The following is a 16,906-nucleotide window of genomic DNA, read 5'->3' on the forward strand; positions in this document are numbered from 1 at the left end:
CCAACCTACTATCAATTAAGCCTCCTATCTTGAGGATCTTCACTCCTCCCCCGGTCCATGTAGCCATCATCCTGCCAAAATTCTGTTAATAGCTTCTAATTGACCTCTCTGCTTCCATTCTCATCCTCTTCCAATCCATTCTCCAAGTAGCCTGAATGATTCTTCTAAAACAATTCTGGTCACATTGCCCATCCCTTCATAAAACTCTCTGATGGCTTTTCTCTGCCCTTAGGATAAACTCTAGCATCCTCTATATAGCAGCTCACAACCTGGTCCTTGACCATCTCTTATGCTCCAGACACACCAAATTTCTTTTGGTTCCTTTAAGAAGTCTCTCACATCCAGGCTTTTGCTTAGGCTGTTCCATCTCCTGGAATAACTACTCTCTGCCTGCCTCCCTTTGCCTGAGAAACTCCTACTCATATTTCGGTTTCACCTTAAATGTATTGTTATTCAATGTTTGGGTACACTTTCTCTGATCCCAAGGAGTTCAGGAACCCTCCTCGAAGCTCCCATGGCAGCTAGACCTTTCCTTTCCCAGCACCATGCTCTGCCGCTGGGGTTCAATCCTGACTATATATATACTTGAATCTTCCGGATAGCTTTTAAATTATATTGATACCTAGGTTTCACTCCAGACCAACTATAACAGAGGTAGCACCTGGGCATTGGTAGTTTTTAAACCTTCCAGGTGATTCTAATCTTCAGTCAAGGTTGAGAGCCACTGCTGTCGTGGATGACTTGTTTCTGCATCCCAGTGAAGACGGACAGCATTCCTGGGGTATCCCAAGTGCCCCATACAGAGTGGTGAGGAGTATTTGTACTTACTTGACAGGGATTACATCACACAGAGAATGATACTATACGAGTGACTTTAACCTAAGTGCCTGTGTGTGACTATGTGTAAGCCACCCTCGCGGTAGCTGAAACCTGATCATGTGACTGTGGCGTATTATAGTGTGAATGGTCGTGTCCAGTGTGGGGACCACTGTGAAGGGTTCACACTGTGGGGCTGCAGGGTCCCAGGTGCATTGACCATGTCTTGAATGTGAAGATCAATGTGAATAGCTGTACTCTGTGACAGGGCAGAACGTCACCCCTCGAATGGTTGTGTCCTGTGTGTGACGGACTGAGTGGCTTGGGGACGCTGACCAGGCTGCCGACTCGCTGTCGCCAGGGCAGAGTTTGCGCGCCAGGGCAGGGTGAGGTGCCCCTCAGCGAGATGGCGGCTGTGGGGGAGGCCGCTAGTCCTCCCAAGGGTCTGTCCAGCTTAGGACCGTGAAGGAGAAGCCGGAGGCGGGGAAGCAGTGAGACCGGGGCTGCAGTTCTCCGCCCCCGTTTGGTCCTGGATCTGACCCTGGCCGCGTGTGCAGCCAACCACCTGAATCGCGGGGCAGCGGAGGCGGGACCTGCACAGGCCGTCCAATAGCGTGTAACGGGTGGGGCCTGGCGCGCACCTCCTGGCCTGCTAGTCAAAGTCAAGGCGCTAGAGCAAGCCAAAGAGATTGGGAGTCAAAACCCGGCGACACAATGCTGAGCTCCTCCCTGAGCCCCCAGAGTAGCACTTGGACTGAGCTGTTCTTTCTGCTTTTGGTTCTTGGCGCTGCCCTCTACTTGGGCTACTACTGGGCATGTGTGCCCCAGGTGGGTGCGGGTCCAGAACCCTGGCTGGCGGGTTGGGGGTACTCGGGTCTAGTGGGCTGCTTCCAGCGGGGGTCGCAAGCCCTTTGTGGGAGTTGGCATGGTTAGGCCTCCTGTCCTGGGTGAAAACTGACGCCCTAATAAACCGCCCACCCCCCGACCCCCAGCCCTGCGCTCCAGCCAGGCTCCGCTTTGCTATTATCACCCCATGGAGAGTCATTTCTTTGCCTGCCTAGATTCTCTGCATTTCTCAGGCTCCCCATGCCAGCTGGCCCCAGGCATCAGAGGGGTGCTACTCCCTATTATGTGGACAGACATTTGGGGAAAGACAGGGTGTCAGGGAGATATGCACATCATGCTTTCATTTTCTTTTTCAGCAGTCTAGCTAAGTTTCTCGTTAGTTGCACTGAATGAAGGAACCTTAGGCCTGTGGGGTTGTGGCTAACTTCCAACAGCACTGCATCAGATAGTAGGGTGTTGCTTCTCTTCAGGACTGGCAGAGGTTCCCCCCAGGCTCAGGATTAATGGATAACCCTAATTGCCCTTGCTCATTCAGCTCTGTTTTAAGTTCTAGGCTCTCTGTGTATAGTGCAGTGAGAAAATCTGAAGAGGTTGATTTTGATGAACTTGGAGATTATATTACTGAAATTTAGATAAAATACATAATTTACATATCTAGAAAAATCTAAATCTTTTAATCTTCATTAAACTCTGTTCCAAGTAGGTGAGTCGAACAAGAAACCTATTGATTCAAGCCCTTTAAAAAGATCAATAGGGAATTTAAATGTTACCTAAAAAGTTTTCTGTATTTCTACAGCAGTGGTAGTCAACCTGGTCACTAGTGGGCACTACCGCCCACTAGTGGGCATTCCAGCTTTCATGGTGGGTGGTAGCGGAGCAACCAGAGTATAAATAAAAAGATAGATTTAACTATAGTAAGTTGTTTTATAAAGATTTATTCTGCCAAACAGCGAAAACCCGACATAAAGTACTTGGTAAGTAATTATTATTATATGCTTTAACTTGCTGTAACTCTGCTTTATAAATTTTATAAAGTAAAGTTACTTCCCTACTTTAAAAATCACCATTACTGTGGAACTGGTGGGTGGTTAGAAAATTTTACTACTAACAGAGATACAAAAGTGGGCGGTAGGTATAAAAAGGTTGACTACCTCTGTTCTAGAGCTGTCAACATTCACATGTATTTTTTTATAAAATAAGTCTGCCTTAATAAAACAATTAAAAAAGCCCAAACCTCACAATACCCTATAAATCTTACTTTATATGTCTGATTTGGAAAGTCACTCATTTCAGATGTTGTTGTTGTTGTTGTTGTTTTTTTACAGAGACAAAGTCAGAGAGAAGGATAGACAGACAGGAACGGAGAGAGATGAGAAGCATTAATCATTACTTTTTCATTGCGACACCTTAGTTGCTCATTGATTGCTTTCTCATATGTGCCTTGACCGTGAGCCTTCAGCAGATCAAGTAACCCCTTGCTCAAGCCAGTGACCTTGGGTCCAAGCTGGTGAGCTTTGCTCAAACCAGATGAGCCCGCGCTCAAGCTGGCGACCTTGGGATCTCAAACCAGGGTCCTCCACATCCCAGTCCGATGCTCTATCCACTGCGCCACTGCCTGGTCAGGCTCAGTTCAGAACTTAACTAAACATTTTCCTTTGCTTGCAACAAGCCACACAGAAGTCAGAGACCTCTGCCACTTCATACTCTAGACCAGGAGTCAGGAACCTTTTTGGCTGAGAGAGCCATGAACGCCACATATTTTAAAATGTAATTCCGTGAGAGTCATACAACGACCCATGTACGTTATGCGTTTTCCAATAAAAATTTGGTGTTGTCCTGGAGGACAGCTGTGATTGGCTCCAGCCACCCACAACCATGAACATGAGCGGTAGGAAATGAATGGATTGTAATACATGAGAATGTTTTTTTTTAATTATTTTTTTTATTAAAGATTTGTCTGCGAACCAGATGCAGCCATCAAAAGAGCCACACCTGGCTCGCGAGCCATAGGTTCCCGACCCCTGCTTTAAACCCTTCCATACTGGTTAAAATGCAGGAAACGTGCAACTTCAGAGGCCCTGGAGACACAGTGTTTGGATTTTCCAGCATGGTAATGGACTGGTATTGATTCATCCACAGTGACCAATGGCATATTACTATTTAATTCTCAGGAATGAGTCAACAAATACTTCACTATAGTTAAAAGAACCTACAAAAACCTGTGAACTAATTTATTAGCACTTTCTTCTCCACTACTGAGCTGTTTGACGAAGGATTTAATAAACTGGTAACAGCTCAAAATCTTGGCATTAGAGGTAATATAGTACAGTGACTAAGAGCACAAGCTCTAGAGTTGGACAGACCTGGGTTTGAATTCCAGCTCCACCACTAACTAGCTTTGGCAAGCTTCGTGACCTTTGACAAGTTACTTGACATTCAAACCTTTATCCCCACAGGGGTCATATTACCTATCTCAAAGAGCTGTTTGGACGATCACAAGATATACTCGTAAAATGCTTAGCACAATGCTTGGAACATAATACTCAAGTTCTATTTCCTAATATTAGTGATAATAGAACTATTATCAATTCTGCTTTTTGCCTCTTGTTTGCTGTGTGGTTTTGGGAAACAACTTAATCTCTGCAAGTCATAGTTTCTTCACTAATAAAATATTCTATCTTATATGGTTGGGCTTAGTCTAATGCCTGCATATAGCACACAGTGACACAGGTGTTATTATTCCAGGGCTTAAGGACCAGGCTGAGTCACATCTCACAACAGTCGCACTACCAACCTGGCCTTTCTAGTTCATAATTTACCTAGCCCCCTTTTTGAGTACCAAGACTGCAGAAGAGATAGGAATCTGGTCCTCAGGTTCTTTAGAGTCTGCCACAAAAATGCAATTTCTATTTCTTAGTCTGATGTTTTTTGGCTTTGTGTGGCATACTCCTTCATAACCCTTCTATATGGCTAGTCACTCCATCCAGGAGAACCAAGCAGAGGGGTTGCAGTCAGGGCTGAGTGCTCACTCACCCCTTCTGTCCATTATCCCGCCCATTACCTTCTCCGTGGCTGGCATGAAGAAAGAGAAACTCTGTTCACATGGGGACTATTCCTCCTTGAGGATGGCCTACCAGCAGGGGTCCAAGTGAGAAATAAGGTGCTGTAGTAGGAAGAAGCCCTTCAGCAGTGTGCACACACAGTAGGGAACAGGAAATGCAACAATGGGGTGCTCAAATCAGGAGAAGCTAGCGCAGCCAGAGCTAGTTGTAGGAAGATGACAGTGTAGAAAATTAGACTGCAAGGCAAAGGTCACAGGTTGAATGGTGCTGCATTTTTTCAGCCTGTCTGGGATCCCAACTCCTCCTGCAAGGGATCAGCTCTAGGCAGTTTATATTACCTGCTCTCTCCAAAATGGGGTTGGGCCATGGATAGGCTAAGTGGGGGAGTCAACACCCAGTCCGCTGCAGCAGCTCCCAGCCCTGGTTCTGAGTCAGTGCGGTGTCAGGTCCGGACAGATGACACTCCAGGACCGCAGTTTTTGTGCCTGTAGCTGGCTTTAGTAACAGGTGGTTTGGCCATTCCAGACTGAGGTATGCTACATTTCTCATCCAGAGCCGAAGCAGTGCCCTCCAAGATGGATTCTAGAGAGGGGATACTAGTGTATTGAGTGCCCTCACTGGCTTAGCACAAAAATCAGGAATGAAGCAGATTATTTCATGTGATTACAGAGGCCTCAACTGGTGACTGGGTCCCGGTTTCTGGCCTTCCTGGAGAAACACTGTCCAATCTCTGTGGAGACATTTTATCCTACGCTATGGTGTCTTGAAGGGCGGCTACAAACCATCTTCCGAGTCTTACTGCAGCCTCGGCCTATAGTCCCTTACTGGAGGTAAGAAGGGACAGAAGGGGGTGAACACCAAGCTGCAAGTACAGGGGAATCCTGTCTACCTCTTTTAAAATTAAGGTAATCTTTGCTCCAATCTACCTCACAGTATGTTGAGGGTAACAATGAGAGTGACTATATGGAGGGGTACTTAATTGCACCATGAGATTAATATTCAACCTTTTATGTCCCCATTACAGCTTGTTATAGTCTTGTTTTATATAATGTATGCCCTCAAAATATGTTAACGGGAAGTTGTGGGAGTTATTTTTGTGGGTAGGGGGAAACCTTTTGAAGTACCTAGCGTTCCTAATAGTATCTTTGTGTCCTTTTCTCCAAAACCACAGTGAAGTCCTCCAAACCCCAGATGGAGGACAGCTATTGCTAGACTGGGCTGAACAGCATGACAGCAGTCAATACCCTGACCCTGCTACCCGGCCCATTGTATTACTGCTTCCTGGTATTACAGGCAGTAGCCAGGAGACATATATCTTGCATCTAGTTGACCAAGCTGTGAGGGATGGTTATAGGTAAGGATGGGCACAACCCAGAGAAGTTGGGTGTTATCTGAGAACTGGTAAGAGGGTGGTCAATTCAGACATGGGTCTTTCAGAAGGTTGCCAAAGGGCAGGGACTTTTAAGGCAAGTGTGACTAAGATGTACCTGTGTGTGCCACAGGGCTGTTGTGTTCAATAACCGGGGCTGCCGTGGGGAAAAACTGCTGGTGAGTACCTTCCTTCCTCTAACAGCTCTTCACCCCACTCCCTTAAGAGATCCTTGGCCCTTGGGCTCTGTTCTGCCACTTCCCTTTCCTTTTTTTTTTTTTTTTTTTTTTTTTTGTCTTCTGGCTAGGGCTTCCCTCCCTACCCAATGATCTGGTTTGCGTCAGACCTACAGGTCCTATTGTGCGGGCAATACTGAAGATCTGGAGACAGTCGTGAAACATATAAAGCACCGCTACTCCCAAGCCCCACTACTGGCCGTGGGCATCTCTCTTGGAGGGTAAAGCTGCCTGGGCTTGCCCCAAACACCCAGTCTCCCTTTGTTTCTTTCCTCTTCCATGTCGCCTCCCCATCTCCTCTGTCCCAACTCACTAATGCAAACCCTTCTTTCATGTCACTGGTCCAATCCTGCAGGATACTAGTGCTGAACCACCTGGCACGAAGGGGGCAGGCTGCTGGGTTAGTGGCAGCACTGACTCTATCTGCATGCTGGGATTCTCTTGAGACCACCAACTCCCTGGAGACCCCACTCAACCTACTGCTCTTTAATCAGCACCTCACTGCTGGGCTCTGCCAATTTGTGGACCGGTAGGGTCTTGGCAACTGGGAGGGGGCAGAGACAGGGGAGGATGGCAGACATGCCAGGTTCTCCCACTGCTCAGGTCAGTTCTGTATCTGGGCTTTATTGCTCATGAAATAAGACAGAGGCTGGGGGCTCTGGGCCAGGTCTAGTAGAGCCAATCTGTGCTCTCTTTTGCAGAAATAGAAAGGTGATGGAAAAGGTGGTCAATGTAGACTATGTGCTACAGGTACAGACTTTCAACCAACTCCCCTCTGCCCAATTGTTCTCCCATTATCTTCTATCCCTATCCTTATTCTAGCCTATCCCACCCTGCACCACCCACAGGCCCGCACAATCCGCCAATTTGATGAGCGCTACACAGCTGTGGTCTTTGGATATAAAGACTGTATTTCCTACTACCAGACATCAAGCCCAAGAACCAAAGTAGGTGCCATCCAGACACCTGTGCTCTGTCTCAATGCAGCTGATGACCCCTTCTCCCCAGTCCATGGTGAGCACCCTGAATCTTGATGCTTTAGACCCCAAGGACAATGAGCCATGAGGTGCAAGTGGAGAGAGCCTGGGTCCCCACTCAAGGCCTGGGCTCCTGACCTCTCCACCCCCTGCCCCAGCTCTGCCACTACAGGCTGCTCGACAATCTCCCTATGTTGCACTGCTCGTCACAGCCCAGGGTGGACACATCGGCTTCCTGGAAGGGCTGTTCCCCTGGCGGCACTGCTACATGAGCCGTCTCTTTCATCAGTATGCCAAAGCCATCTTTCAGCACCCAGCAGAGCTGCTCAGCCTCAGGACTCTCTCACCCTCTGAGGGAGGCAAGAGCTGACAACAGTGCCATTGAGGGTCTCAGTTCAGTCTTCCCTTGTTTATTAAATGTCACCTTCTCCTGTCGAAAGGGTTGAGGTTCATTTTCCCATTTCTCAAGGCTAGGGGTAGGAACTTCCAGCATATTTAGCCTGGCTGGCTTAGAGCTACCCAGCTGAACCCACATATTACTGCCTGGGTCTTCCTTTTGCCTCATCCTTCTAACACCAAGTCCTAGGCGGTGCTTGCTCCAGCAAACGCAAGGGGCTCATGTGAAGAGCAACTGGCCACAGGTTGTGAAGGGAGGAGGAGAAACAGATCGTTTCTGCAGGAAGGATAGCAGTGACTCCAGATTCTGGGGCATCTTCACATATTTCTTGAGACAAGGTAAGCTGAACTCTGGAGCCTCTGGTAGGCAAAAGAAAGGAGGCAGATGGTGTGGCCTGGACAGCAAGTAGTACTATCCTGGGTGGATCCAAAGATGATGAATGCAGGGTCCCCAGAACTCAGAGTCACATGGGGCCACAGCCAGCTTTAACTGGGAAGGGCAGGCAGTTTCCATCAAGTCTCATCAAAGGCTACTTCAGCTGTGGACCCAGGTCCAGAAGGTGGCAGAGTCAAGGCTCCTGATCCCCTAGGAACAGGAGGCTAAAGGAAACCTGGAAAGGCACTCTGGAGCAGCAGGATGGTCATAATAATAAGCCCAACGCACAGCAGCAGCAGTATCCACACAGGAACACTCCCTGCAAGAAATGGTAAGGGAAGAAGTCAGTGGGCAAAAGGGGCTTCACAGACCAAAAAACAGAACTCTCAACCGACTCCATTGAAGGAGGGGATAGATGATAAACAAGCAGCCCATTCTCCAGGAAGCAAATTTTTGCTACAGCGAAAGGTTGGATAGTACCTGCCCACCCCAATGACTCACGTCGTGAGGGTAGCAGGTGCAGCTGGCAACGACTATCCACAGCCACAGAAAATAGGGCAGTTTCATGTGACCCAAGGAGCTCTGGACCACAACCCTTCTCAGGTAGAAAGGCCACATCCGTCACCACAATGCCATGGGCCTCCCTCACATAGTAGAGGCGCTGGGGACAGAAGGAGAGACAGTAAAGGAAGGCCCAAATTGAAAACATTCCTTCTAGAAAACATGCCCCCTGCTCCCAGAAGGCTTTCCCTCTATAGGCTGGGCCAGACCCCCTCCTGCACTCAGGGTAGAAGCAGGCCTAAAGTCCCCACCCCAAATAGCTTCCAAGGCTGTGCCCACCTCTACCATTACCTGAAGAGAGAAAGCTATGTAGATGGCAACAGATCCAGTGACTGTGCCCAGGCCTAGGAAGGTGCCCGATTCACTGCAACAAATAGCAAAACGGTCATTGTCTTGGAGGCCTATGCAGCAACACTTACTCACTAACAACGGTCCTTAGGGACTCGGGCAGGATTCCTTCTGGAGCTCCTCCAGCCACCCTCACACCCAGCCAAGCCAGCAGTGTCTCAGACCTGACACTAAGGCAGGAAATGACTTCATTGCCACAGGGTTTGGTCCGAAGAGGCAGGAAGGTAGAGCCATCCCAGGCTGTGAGGTAGCAAGGTGGGGGCTGGCGCAGACGCTTGTGGGGAATCTGCACTGTGAAGAGTCGCAGTCCAGCAGGCTGGTCTGGAACCTGCCCAAACCTGGGGGCCAGGTGAGAAGCTGTTCAGCTCCTGTGGCCTGCCCAGCCCTCCTCAAGAGTTTGTACCCTCCGGCACCCTGGTCAGGCCCGAGGTAGTATCTGCCAGGGCTATCATCCTCCCCAGCATCCCCCAAGTCTTCTCCCACTCCCCTACCACATCTAAGGTGAGCCTCTTTTAGCCCCCTCCAGGATCTTCACACCTGCAGGCCTGGTAGCGGTAAGGCGTGTTAGAAAAGGTGGGTCCATTCTCTTGCCAGTGCAGCTGTGTCACCAGCTGATCCTTCTGCCACACGAAGGCCTTAAGGTCCCAGGCCACAGTTACCAACTAGTCAGGAATCAAGATTCCAAGGAGGGACAATTAGGAGAGCCACTTACAGAACAAACAGCATAATCATCTACTTTCTCCACCCTCTCACCTCCTCACCTTGCCATCAGGCCCCAAAGCCAGGTCCTCAATCTCCCCTTCATGGGCTTTGAACTCCAGCACTTTCTCTAGACTGGGTACCTGCAGCCAAAGCACCACCATGGTTAGCCCCGGGACCCAGCAAGAGTGCAATGATCCCCACCCTCTTCTCTTCTAATGACCCCTCAGTGCAGACTTCACTCACAAGTTCCCAGAACCCTGTTCAATTTCTCACAATTCTGGCCTTGTCGCTATTGACATGCATCCTCCCTAGTCCCCCAAACCATACCTTCCAGACACGAACATGGCCATCTGTCCCTCCAGTGGCAAGCAGGGTATTATCGTGGTTGTAGCATACAACTTTCTGTAGTGGATCAGGGCTGAAGTCTGTCTGCACTGCCTGCAAATTCTCTACTCTCAGTTCTACCCCCTCCTGGTGGGTTTCAGCTCCAGATTTCTTCTCTGTTGGGGCCACCCCTTTTCTTTGCCGAGGCCCCTGTTCCTTGGGACCTGCAACACAAATGGCCCACCCGATTCCAGGCTTCTTTAGTAAGTAACACTGAACCCCCCTCTACATGGCTGGTGGACATCCAGCTTCCCGCCTGCTACAATAACCCCACTTCCAGCCCCACTTCTTCGGAGAGCGAGATGAGCATGATCCTACTCATTTAACCTTTGCCGGCTAAGGTAGACAGCCGGCTTCTCACCTGCCTTCTCTGCCTTGTTCTTGTCCTTCTGCTGGTGGATCTGGAAGCGCAGGAGCTGACAGTGGGCATCCTGTCCTGCAGCAAGGATGTTACCAGCCAGCGCCAAGTTCATAGTAGCCCGTGTCTCTGTGTCATGGGAGTGTAGCAAGGAGGCGCTCAGGCGCCCGTTAATCTGCTCTAGCTGCAGAAAATGCTGTGAGAGAGGCAACCAGGATGAGCAAGGTTCAGGGGTGCCCGTCAAGGGCCAACTTGCATCCTATGGCCTGTTACCCTACTTTCTTGTTCACAAGGCTTTCTTCAACCCTTCACCCTCTGCTTTTTTTGAACCTCACAGGTCCGTTCAGCAGGCAGGGTTGGGGTTATTACCTCCAGTGTATAGAGTCACAGGGATACGCTGAGAAGAGTGAAGAAAACCTAGCCTAAGGGGCCAAACACAGACAGGCAGACAAATCTACGCAGCCTCCCCGGAATAAGCTAGAATAAGATCCCCGGTCAAGCTGAAGCGTCTAAGCCTCGCTGTGTGCAGTTTTCACTTTATTTTGGGAGTCTCTCAATCACCCTGTGACTAAGTTCTCGGCTGAAATTCGCGTCGGGATGCCGGCTTGCCGGGGATTCCCACTTAGTAGGGGCAGGGTTGGAATGGCGGTGCGGGCCGCCCCGCGACCCTCCCGGAATCGCCCTCAGCCCACGGGGTGACCCGGCCAGAGTGGAACCGCGCTCTTACCACTCCATTCTTTATGCCCGTCTTGGCGGCGCCTCCTCCGCCCGCAGCTATGAGCAGCCCCGTGCTGGGGTCGACCTGCAGCGCGTACAACGGGAATGGGGCCCGGTACAGCTCTGGTGCCCGGCGCCGACCCATCCCGCTCGCCGCGCGCTTCACTGTCTGCACCCCGGCTCCCGGGACATGCCGCGCCCGGCCTTCGACTCTTGCCCCGGCCGCTGTTGAACTTGGTTCGGTCGTCGCCGGGAGGACTTCTGACCCCTCGCACAGCCGCGAGGTTGCTCCAACTCGACCCACACACACACTAAACCGTATCCTGCCCGCGGCCGTCTAACCCGGTCTCTCTGACGCTCAGTACGCAGGCGCATCCACCCGGCTCTCCTCGCGCAGGCGCAGTACCGCCGATACGCGTCAGCAATAACCGGTCGCACCTTCGCCAGGATTCCGTTCTCTGTCCGACCGTGACAGCGGCCTCCGCCATCTTTTTGAGGGGCGGGAGCAGAGCGCTGTTGCATCACCAGAACTTCCTTGGTGATTCCGAAGGAGGGGGAAAGATATTAAAGGTTAAGAGAGGCTAATAAACCTTTAATAAAGACATCCTTGGATTGGAAATCCTACCTTCAAGACTGATACGGAACTCATACAAGCGCAGCCTTGTCCCAGAGAGGGAGTGGTTTAGCCCAAGTTCACACACGAAAAATAGGATCTATATCTCTTGCCTCTTATAAGGAGTCAGTGGGGCTTTAATACAAACATGGCTCAAATCCCGAATCCACCGCTTCTCTAGTTTGATGAAGCGATTTGCCTTAAGACCTATCCATGGTTGGCAGCCACAGGACCTGGCCATTCTCGTGGCTCCGACCTTGCTCCTGTACTCAAGGGTTTGTGGTTGGGGGCTTGGGGGCAGCCCCTCTGACATCCTCACAGGCAGGCAAGCTGGCCCTCAGCCGGACAGATCTTGTTTTTGTCTGACACCCCATCTTCCAGAAGGGGCCCTTGGGTCTCTGATCTCCAATGTGAGGGTCTCCATGGTTTTCTGCAAGTGAATGCTAGGAGTGCCCTCACCTGCAAGGTGACACTTCCTATTGCTCCTGTGGCCTCATCAATATGCATCCTTGTTAACCTAAGGTACACCCAGAGTAAGGGACCCAGCAGCTTCATCTTTGGGGATGCCATTATCTCACCAAACTGAATTAAATGTGTGAAGGTGTTGCCAGAGAAGACTGGAATCCCTGAGGCTTCTCCCTCCTTGGTTCTTGTCACACTCACAAGAAAGAATTCAGATGAGAGATGGTGCAGCATTCAAGCAAAGCAGTTTATCAAGCAAAGCTATACCCTTGGCACAAGGCACAAGTAGGCAAACTCAGCCAGTCTGAGCAAGCTGCCTGTTGGGGTCTTAGGAGTTATTCTTAGCTTCAAGGCTTTGTTTCCCTGTTATTAGAACTAACATAGGTTTCAAGGCTCCCTTTCCCTGATAAGCCGTTTGAATATTTGGTGATTTTTATGTTGGTTGGAAGATCTTAAGACTGCTGACTCCCTCATTCAGTGGGTGAGATAAATTCCTCCCCCCCTCCTTTTTCCTATCCTGATAACTGTCTATCCTACCTAACAAAGGGTCAGCCAGAGTGCTCAGGCCTTGTGGGCCTAATGCCATTTTCAGATACATGGCATCACTCTCCCTGGCCACTATGTTTCCTTTGACCCTCTCCCAGCTCTTATTTGGTTCTGGCCACCGTGTAGGTACTCATTGTGTCTGCTCAGCAGGACACAAACACAAGTTTTGCATGGTTAGGCTTTATTGGATACTTGAAGGTTGAAAGGGGCCTCGGATGCCCTTCGTCCTCTTCAGCTAGGAGACAGAAGACTCCACAAGGGATTCCCAGGGTTCAGGGCTGGAGAACACACCTGACCACCAGCCAGCCAGCCCTTCAGGGCATCTCGAGCACTTCCCGAGATCTGGGGCCTGGTAGGGATGGTAGGGTTCGGAGGAGGTGCTCCAGCAGGGAGCCTCCGTGGCTCTAGAACTAGAGTGGCAACTTTAGTTGGAGAATGGCTTCTGGAGAGCCAGGCCTCTTTGGAGCAGAGGAAAGCTTGGGCTTCAGGCAGCCAGTGGCCTGTCTTGATGCCTGAGGGGGAGGCCCTGAACATCGAGTGTAGTTTGGTAATTGAGGGCCTGCAGACCTGAGGCTCCCAGTCTGGGAGGGTATACCTGGGGCTGAATCTTCCCAGGCCTGAGCCACTCGAGCTGCTGGGGCCTGAGATGCCTGAGTTTGATACCCATGGGCCTGAGAGGGCTTGGCCTGAGGTCCTACTTCCTCTGTTTTTTTTTCTGGCAACAGATGCAAAGCCCTGGCCTGGCCACGGGACAGGCGGAGGCCAAAGCCGATGCCTATGCGGAGTGGTTTGGATTCCTGGACCCGTGCACTGGGCAGTAGCTGTGGGAAGGCAAGCAGCCGGGGACCAGTCCTGTCCTTGGGAATGGGGCAAGAGGGACTGCGAGGCCGGAGACACACCAGGCATATAGGATACTCCACAACTGGAGGCTGGCCGGTTCTGCCTAGCCACAGGTTCTGCAAAATCAGTAACCGTAGGTCGTGTGCGATGCGGCGGTGCCCCAGGTGAACCACCAGGGCCTTGGCCAGGGCTCCTGGGTGCCTGAACTCGGCAGGGTCCTTCTCGCTTGCCACACATCCCCCTACCACCCCAGATGACGTGGTGTCCTGGTACTGATGCCTATTAGAAGGGACACCAGAAGAAGGGAGGCTGGGGCTTGGGGAAGTAAGAGTAGAGCTAGGTAGGTCTTTGGGGTGGGGAACAGACTGGTAGTGTGGGAGAGGGGAGTTCTGAGGCTGAGAGGAATTGGTGCAGTAAGTAGGGGGAGGAGAGGAGTATAGCAGGTGGGAAGGAGAGGAGGAGCGTGGAAGGGGAAGAGACTGGTAATTCTGATGAAAGAAAGTGGGGGAACTTGGGAGAGAGGAAGAATAAGGATGTAGGACAAAGTCAGAATCTGAGTCAGAAGAGTAGAAATGGGAGCCAGGAGAGCAGGACTGTGAAAGAGTGGAACAAGGTGGCTGGGAGGAAGGGAGAGATTTCTGGGGAGACAGAGGCTGAAGGTTGTGGGAAGGGGAATCCACAAGTTGTGAGGGGCTCTGAGGAGGACGCCCAGGGTTCGCCGAGTTCTGTAGCAGCACTTGGTCCTTGTTTTGAGACCACATCGCCTTGAATCCTTGGATCTGGAAAGGATAGGGTGTCAAGACCAGAGTTTAGAGACCTGGCAGAGTCAGCACCAGTATCTCTGAGGCAAGCTGTAGCTAAGAAACCAAGGCCTTCCGTGCGCAGTATGTGTGGCTCCACCCTGGTATTGGTGCGGCTATTGTTTACAGCCTAGGAGACACCCAGCCCACTAGCACCAGGCAGGAGCTTGGATCTAAACTTGGCTTCTCATGTCTTCTCAGACAGCCATTGATGAGGGATGTATAGGAAGGGAGAATCAGAGATGCGTCTTGGGAACTTCGGGACAGCGGCAACTATCTGAATTGGCCAGGGAGGAAGACACGACCCACAGGACCTGTAGAGAAGGAAACAGAATCCAAGACATTGGGAGAATCGGTCCATTTCTGGCTCTCCCTCAGGGGCCAGATCCAGGCTGGTTCACAAACGCATGTCACCTTTGCGGTCAGAAGAGCTGGTAAAATGTTCCAGGGAACACTTTAGAGCAGAGAAGGAGAGGAGAGGGAGGGGAGGAGGGAGACTAGGGTGGAGTTGGAGAAGAAGGTTTGGGGTATGGAAGCTGAGATGGGAGTAGGAATTGGGGGTGTTCTGGTGCTGTAAGCTCTTACCCATGAAGGTTCCTCTGAGCTATGTTTCATAGGACACTTCAGCATTGAGGGGACCTGGGAGAAAGAGGAACAGTCACCAAAGAGCAGATCCATCCCTCCCTGCCCCCAGTGTCTTATACTCACTCTGACCCAGATTTCTGTCAGCCTCGCCTTCAGTCCTCCTCCGACCAGGCGGAGGCCTTCGTGACAGGCTTTTGTCTTCCTAAACCTGAATCAGGGATTCTGCCAGCATCCTGGTTTTCTGCCACTCTGGTTCCCCTGACACTTTGTTGCCTCTAATGCTGATGTCCTCTGGCCCAGCCTGGCCCTGGCCGAGATAGCTTATCACCTAGCAGCAGCAGGAGCACTGGGCTAGCTGATGAAAGCCTCTAAGAGACAGGGACTTTGTCTAGGGGTGGCATTCCTGCCCCTCTTGGGAGCTAGGAGCCCCATTCCCTGGGGGCAGGGGATGTCATTCCATGACATCTAGTGACTATGTCACAAAGGTCAGGTGCTGACATCATAGACCCTCCATCCACCTCAAGGCTCTGGGACCTTCATTCAGAGATCACCCAAAGGCTAGCCCTTGACAACACTGAAGCAGACAAACTTCTTTGGGGCACTCAGTCTCATCTTCAGGCCCTAGTTACCAGCTCTGCTCTCTGCCATATTCCACTTCCTCTACCCAGAGTACACAGACGATCTGGGCTGGGCCCTTCCTTTAACTTCTTATTTTCTCTTGCTTTCTGAGCAAGGCTCGTGTTCCACACCAACCTCCATCCCCCTTAGGATATGCTTATATGTTTCAATAACTATTTTCTTAACAGCTTTATAGAGATACAATTTACATACCATACAACCCACTCATTAAATGCCAATTAACTGTTTTCTAGTATACTCACAGAGTTGGGCAACCATCAACACAATCTAAATTAGAACATTTTTGTACCTCCCAAAAAGAAATCCTGTCCCTGTTAGCAGTCACTTCTCATTCTTCCCTCCCCTCAGACCTTGGAAACTATAAATCTACTTCTGTTTCTATGCATTTGCATATTCTAGGCATTTCATGTAAATGGAATCATACAATATGTGGCCTTTTGTGTCTGTCTTGTTTCATTTTGCAAAATGTTTTCAGAGTTCATTCATGTTGTAGCACATATCGTTATTTTATTCCTTTTTATTGTCAAATAACATTCCTTCAAATGCATATATTTTGTTTTCTCATTCGTCAATTAATGGACATTTCGTGGTTTTTATGTATACTTTTTGGCAATTATGAATAATGCTGCTATGAACATCCTTGTAAATGTTTCAAATTGGCATATATTTTCATTTATTTTGAGTAGATAGACACCTCAGAATGGGTTGTTGAGTTACATGATGAGTTTATGTTTAAAATTTTGACAAATGGCCCTGGCCCGTTGGCTCAGTGGTAGAGCGTCGGCCTGGCGTGCAGGAGTCCTGGGTTCGATTCCTGGCCAGGGCACACAGGAGAAGCACCCATCTGCTTCTCCACCCCTCCCCCTCTCCTTCCTCTCTGTCTCTCTCTTCCCCTCCCACAGCCAAGGCTCCATTGGAGCAAAAGTTTGCCCGGGCACTAGGATGGCTCTGTGGCCTCTGCCTCAGGTGCTGGAATGGCTCTGGTTGCAACAGAGCAACGCCCTAGATGGGCAGAGCATCGCCCCCTGGTGGGTGTGCCTGGTGGATCCCGGTTGGGCACATGCGGGAGTCTGTCTGACTGCCTCCCTGTTTCCAACTTCAGAAAAATACCAAAAATAAATAAATAAATAAATATAAAATTTTGACAAACTGTCAAATTTTCTTTCAAATTAGCTGTACCATTTATTTGTTTGTTTTCGTTTTTTGTATAATTTTTCAATCCCACCAACAATGAAGGAAGGCTCTAACTTGTCCTATCCTCACCAACACATGC

At 50.2% G+C, this 16,906-nt stretch overlaps 3 protein-coding genes across 5 annotated transcripts; 1 reads left to right on the plus strand and 2 right to left on the minus strand.

The window, feature by feature from the left end:
• The first annotated feature begins 1,495 nt into the window (after window positions 1-1,495).
• Window positions 1,496-7,679, plus strand: ABHD1 (abhydrolase domain containing 1). The gene is made up of 9 exons (XM_066266740.1): window positions 1,496-1,644; window positions 5,394-5,554; window positions 5,896-6,078; window positions 6,227-6,272; window positions 6,438-6,550; window positions 6,685-6,858; window positions 7,031-7,079; window positions 7,178-7,343; window positions 7,465-7,679. Exons 1-9 carry the CDS (start codon window positions 1,531-1,533, stop codon window positions 7,674-7,676), a joined length of 1,218 nt encoding a protein of 405 aa, XP_066122837.1. The 5' UTR covers window positions 1,496-1,530; the 3' UTR covers window positions 7,677-7,679.
• Window positions 7,680-7,700: 21 nt separating this feature from the next.
• PREB (prolactin regulatory element binding) lies at window positions 7,701-11,519 on the minus strand. 3 transcript variants are annotated; one of them, XM_066266737.1, is made up of 9 exons: window positions 11,159-11,519; window positions 10,435-10,627; window positions 10,017-10,237; window positions 9,749-9,829; window positions 9,525-9,649; window positions 9,152-9,325; window positions 8,931-9,003; window positions 8,580-8,739; window positions 7,701-8,397 (listed from the first exon to the last, which is right to left on the minus strand). In XM_066266737.1, exons 1-9 carry the CDS (start codon window positions 11,291-11,293, stop codon window positions 8,303-8,305), a joined length of 1,257 nt encoding a protein of 418 aa, XP_066122834.1. In that variant the 5' UTR covers window positions 11,294-11,519; the 3' UTR covers window positions 7,701-8,302. The 3 variants fall into 3 exon arrangements, with proteins under 3 accessions (XP_066122834.1, XP_066122835.1, XP_066122836.1); XM_066266738.1 differs by having other exon boundaries at window positions 10,435-10,560; window positions 11,159-11,293; XM_066266739.1 differs by lacking the exon at window positions 8,580-8,739.
• A 1,660-nt stretch (window positions 11,520-13,179) lies between these two features.
• On the minus strand, window positions 13,180-14,370 carry PRR30 (proline rich 30). The gene has a single exon (XM_066264713.1). The coding sequence runs from the start codon at window positions 14,368-14,370 to the stop codon at window positions 13,180-13,182; it is 1,191 nt and encodes a 396-aa protein (XP_066120810.1).
• Window positions 14,371-16,906: the final 2,536 nt, after the last annotated feature.

Source organism: Saccopteryx bilineata, chromosome 3, assembly GCF_036850765.1.
Source record: "Saccopteryx bilineata isolate mSacBil1 chromosome 3, mSacBil1_pri_phased_curated, whole genome shotgun sequence".
Classification (NCBI taxonomy): Eukaryota; Metazoa; Chordata; class Mammalia; order Chiroptera; family Emballonuridae; genus Saccopteryx; species Saccopteryx bilineata.

Coding starts and splice junctions, on each gene's coding strand:
- ABHD1 (XM_066266740.1), top strand. CDS start 1,531: ATGCTGAGCTCCTCCCTGAGCCCCCAGAGTAGCACTTGGACTGAGCTG. Junction 1,645..5,393: donor ACTGGGCATGTGTGCCCCAG/GTGGGTGCGGGT, acceptor ATGTGATTACAG/AGGCCTCAACTGGTGACTGG. Junction 6,079..6,226: donor GCTGTGAGGGATGGTTATAG/GTAAGGATGGGC, acceptor TGTGTGCCACAG/GGCTGTTGTGTTCAATAACC.
- PREB (XM_066266737.1), bottom strand. CDS start 11,293: ATGGGTCGGCGCCGGGCACCAGAGCTGTACCGGGCCCCATTCCCGTTG. Junction 10,628..11,158: donor CGGGCATAAAGAATGGAGTG/GTAAGAGCGCGG, acceptor CCTCTCTCACAG/CATTTTCTGCAGCTAGAGCA. Junction 8,740..8,930: donor ACATAGCTTTCTCTCTTCAG/GTAATGGTAGAG, acceptor TTCTGTCCCCAG/CGCCTCTACTATGTGAGGGA.
- PRR30 (XM_066264713.1), bottom strand. CDS start 14,370: ATGTGGTCTCAAAACAAGGACCAAGTGCTGCTACAGAACTCGGCGAAC.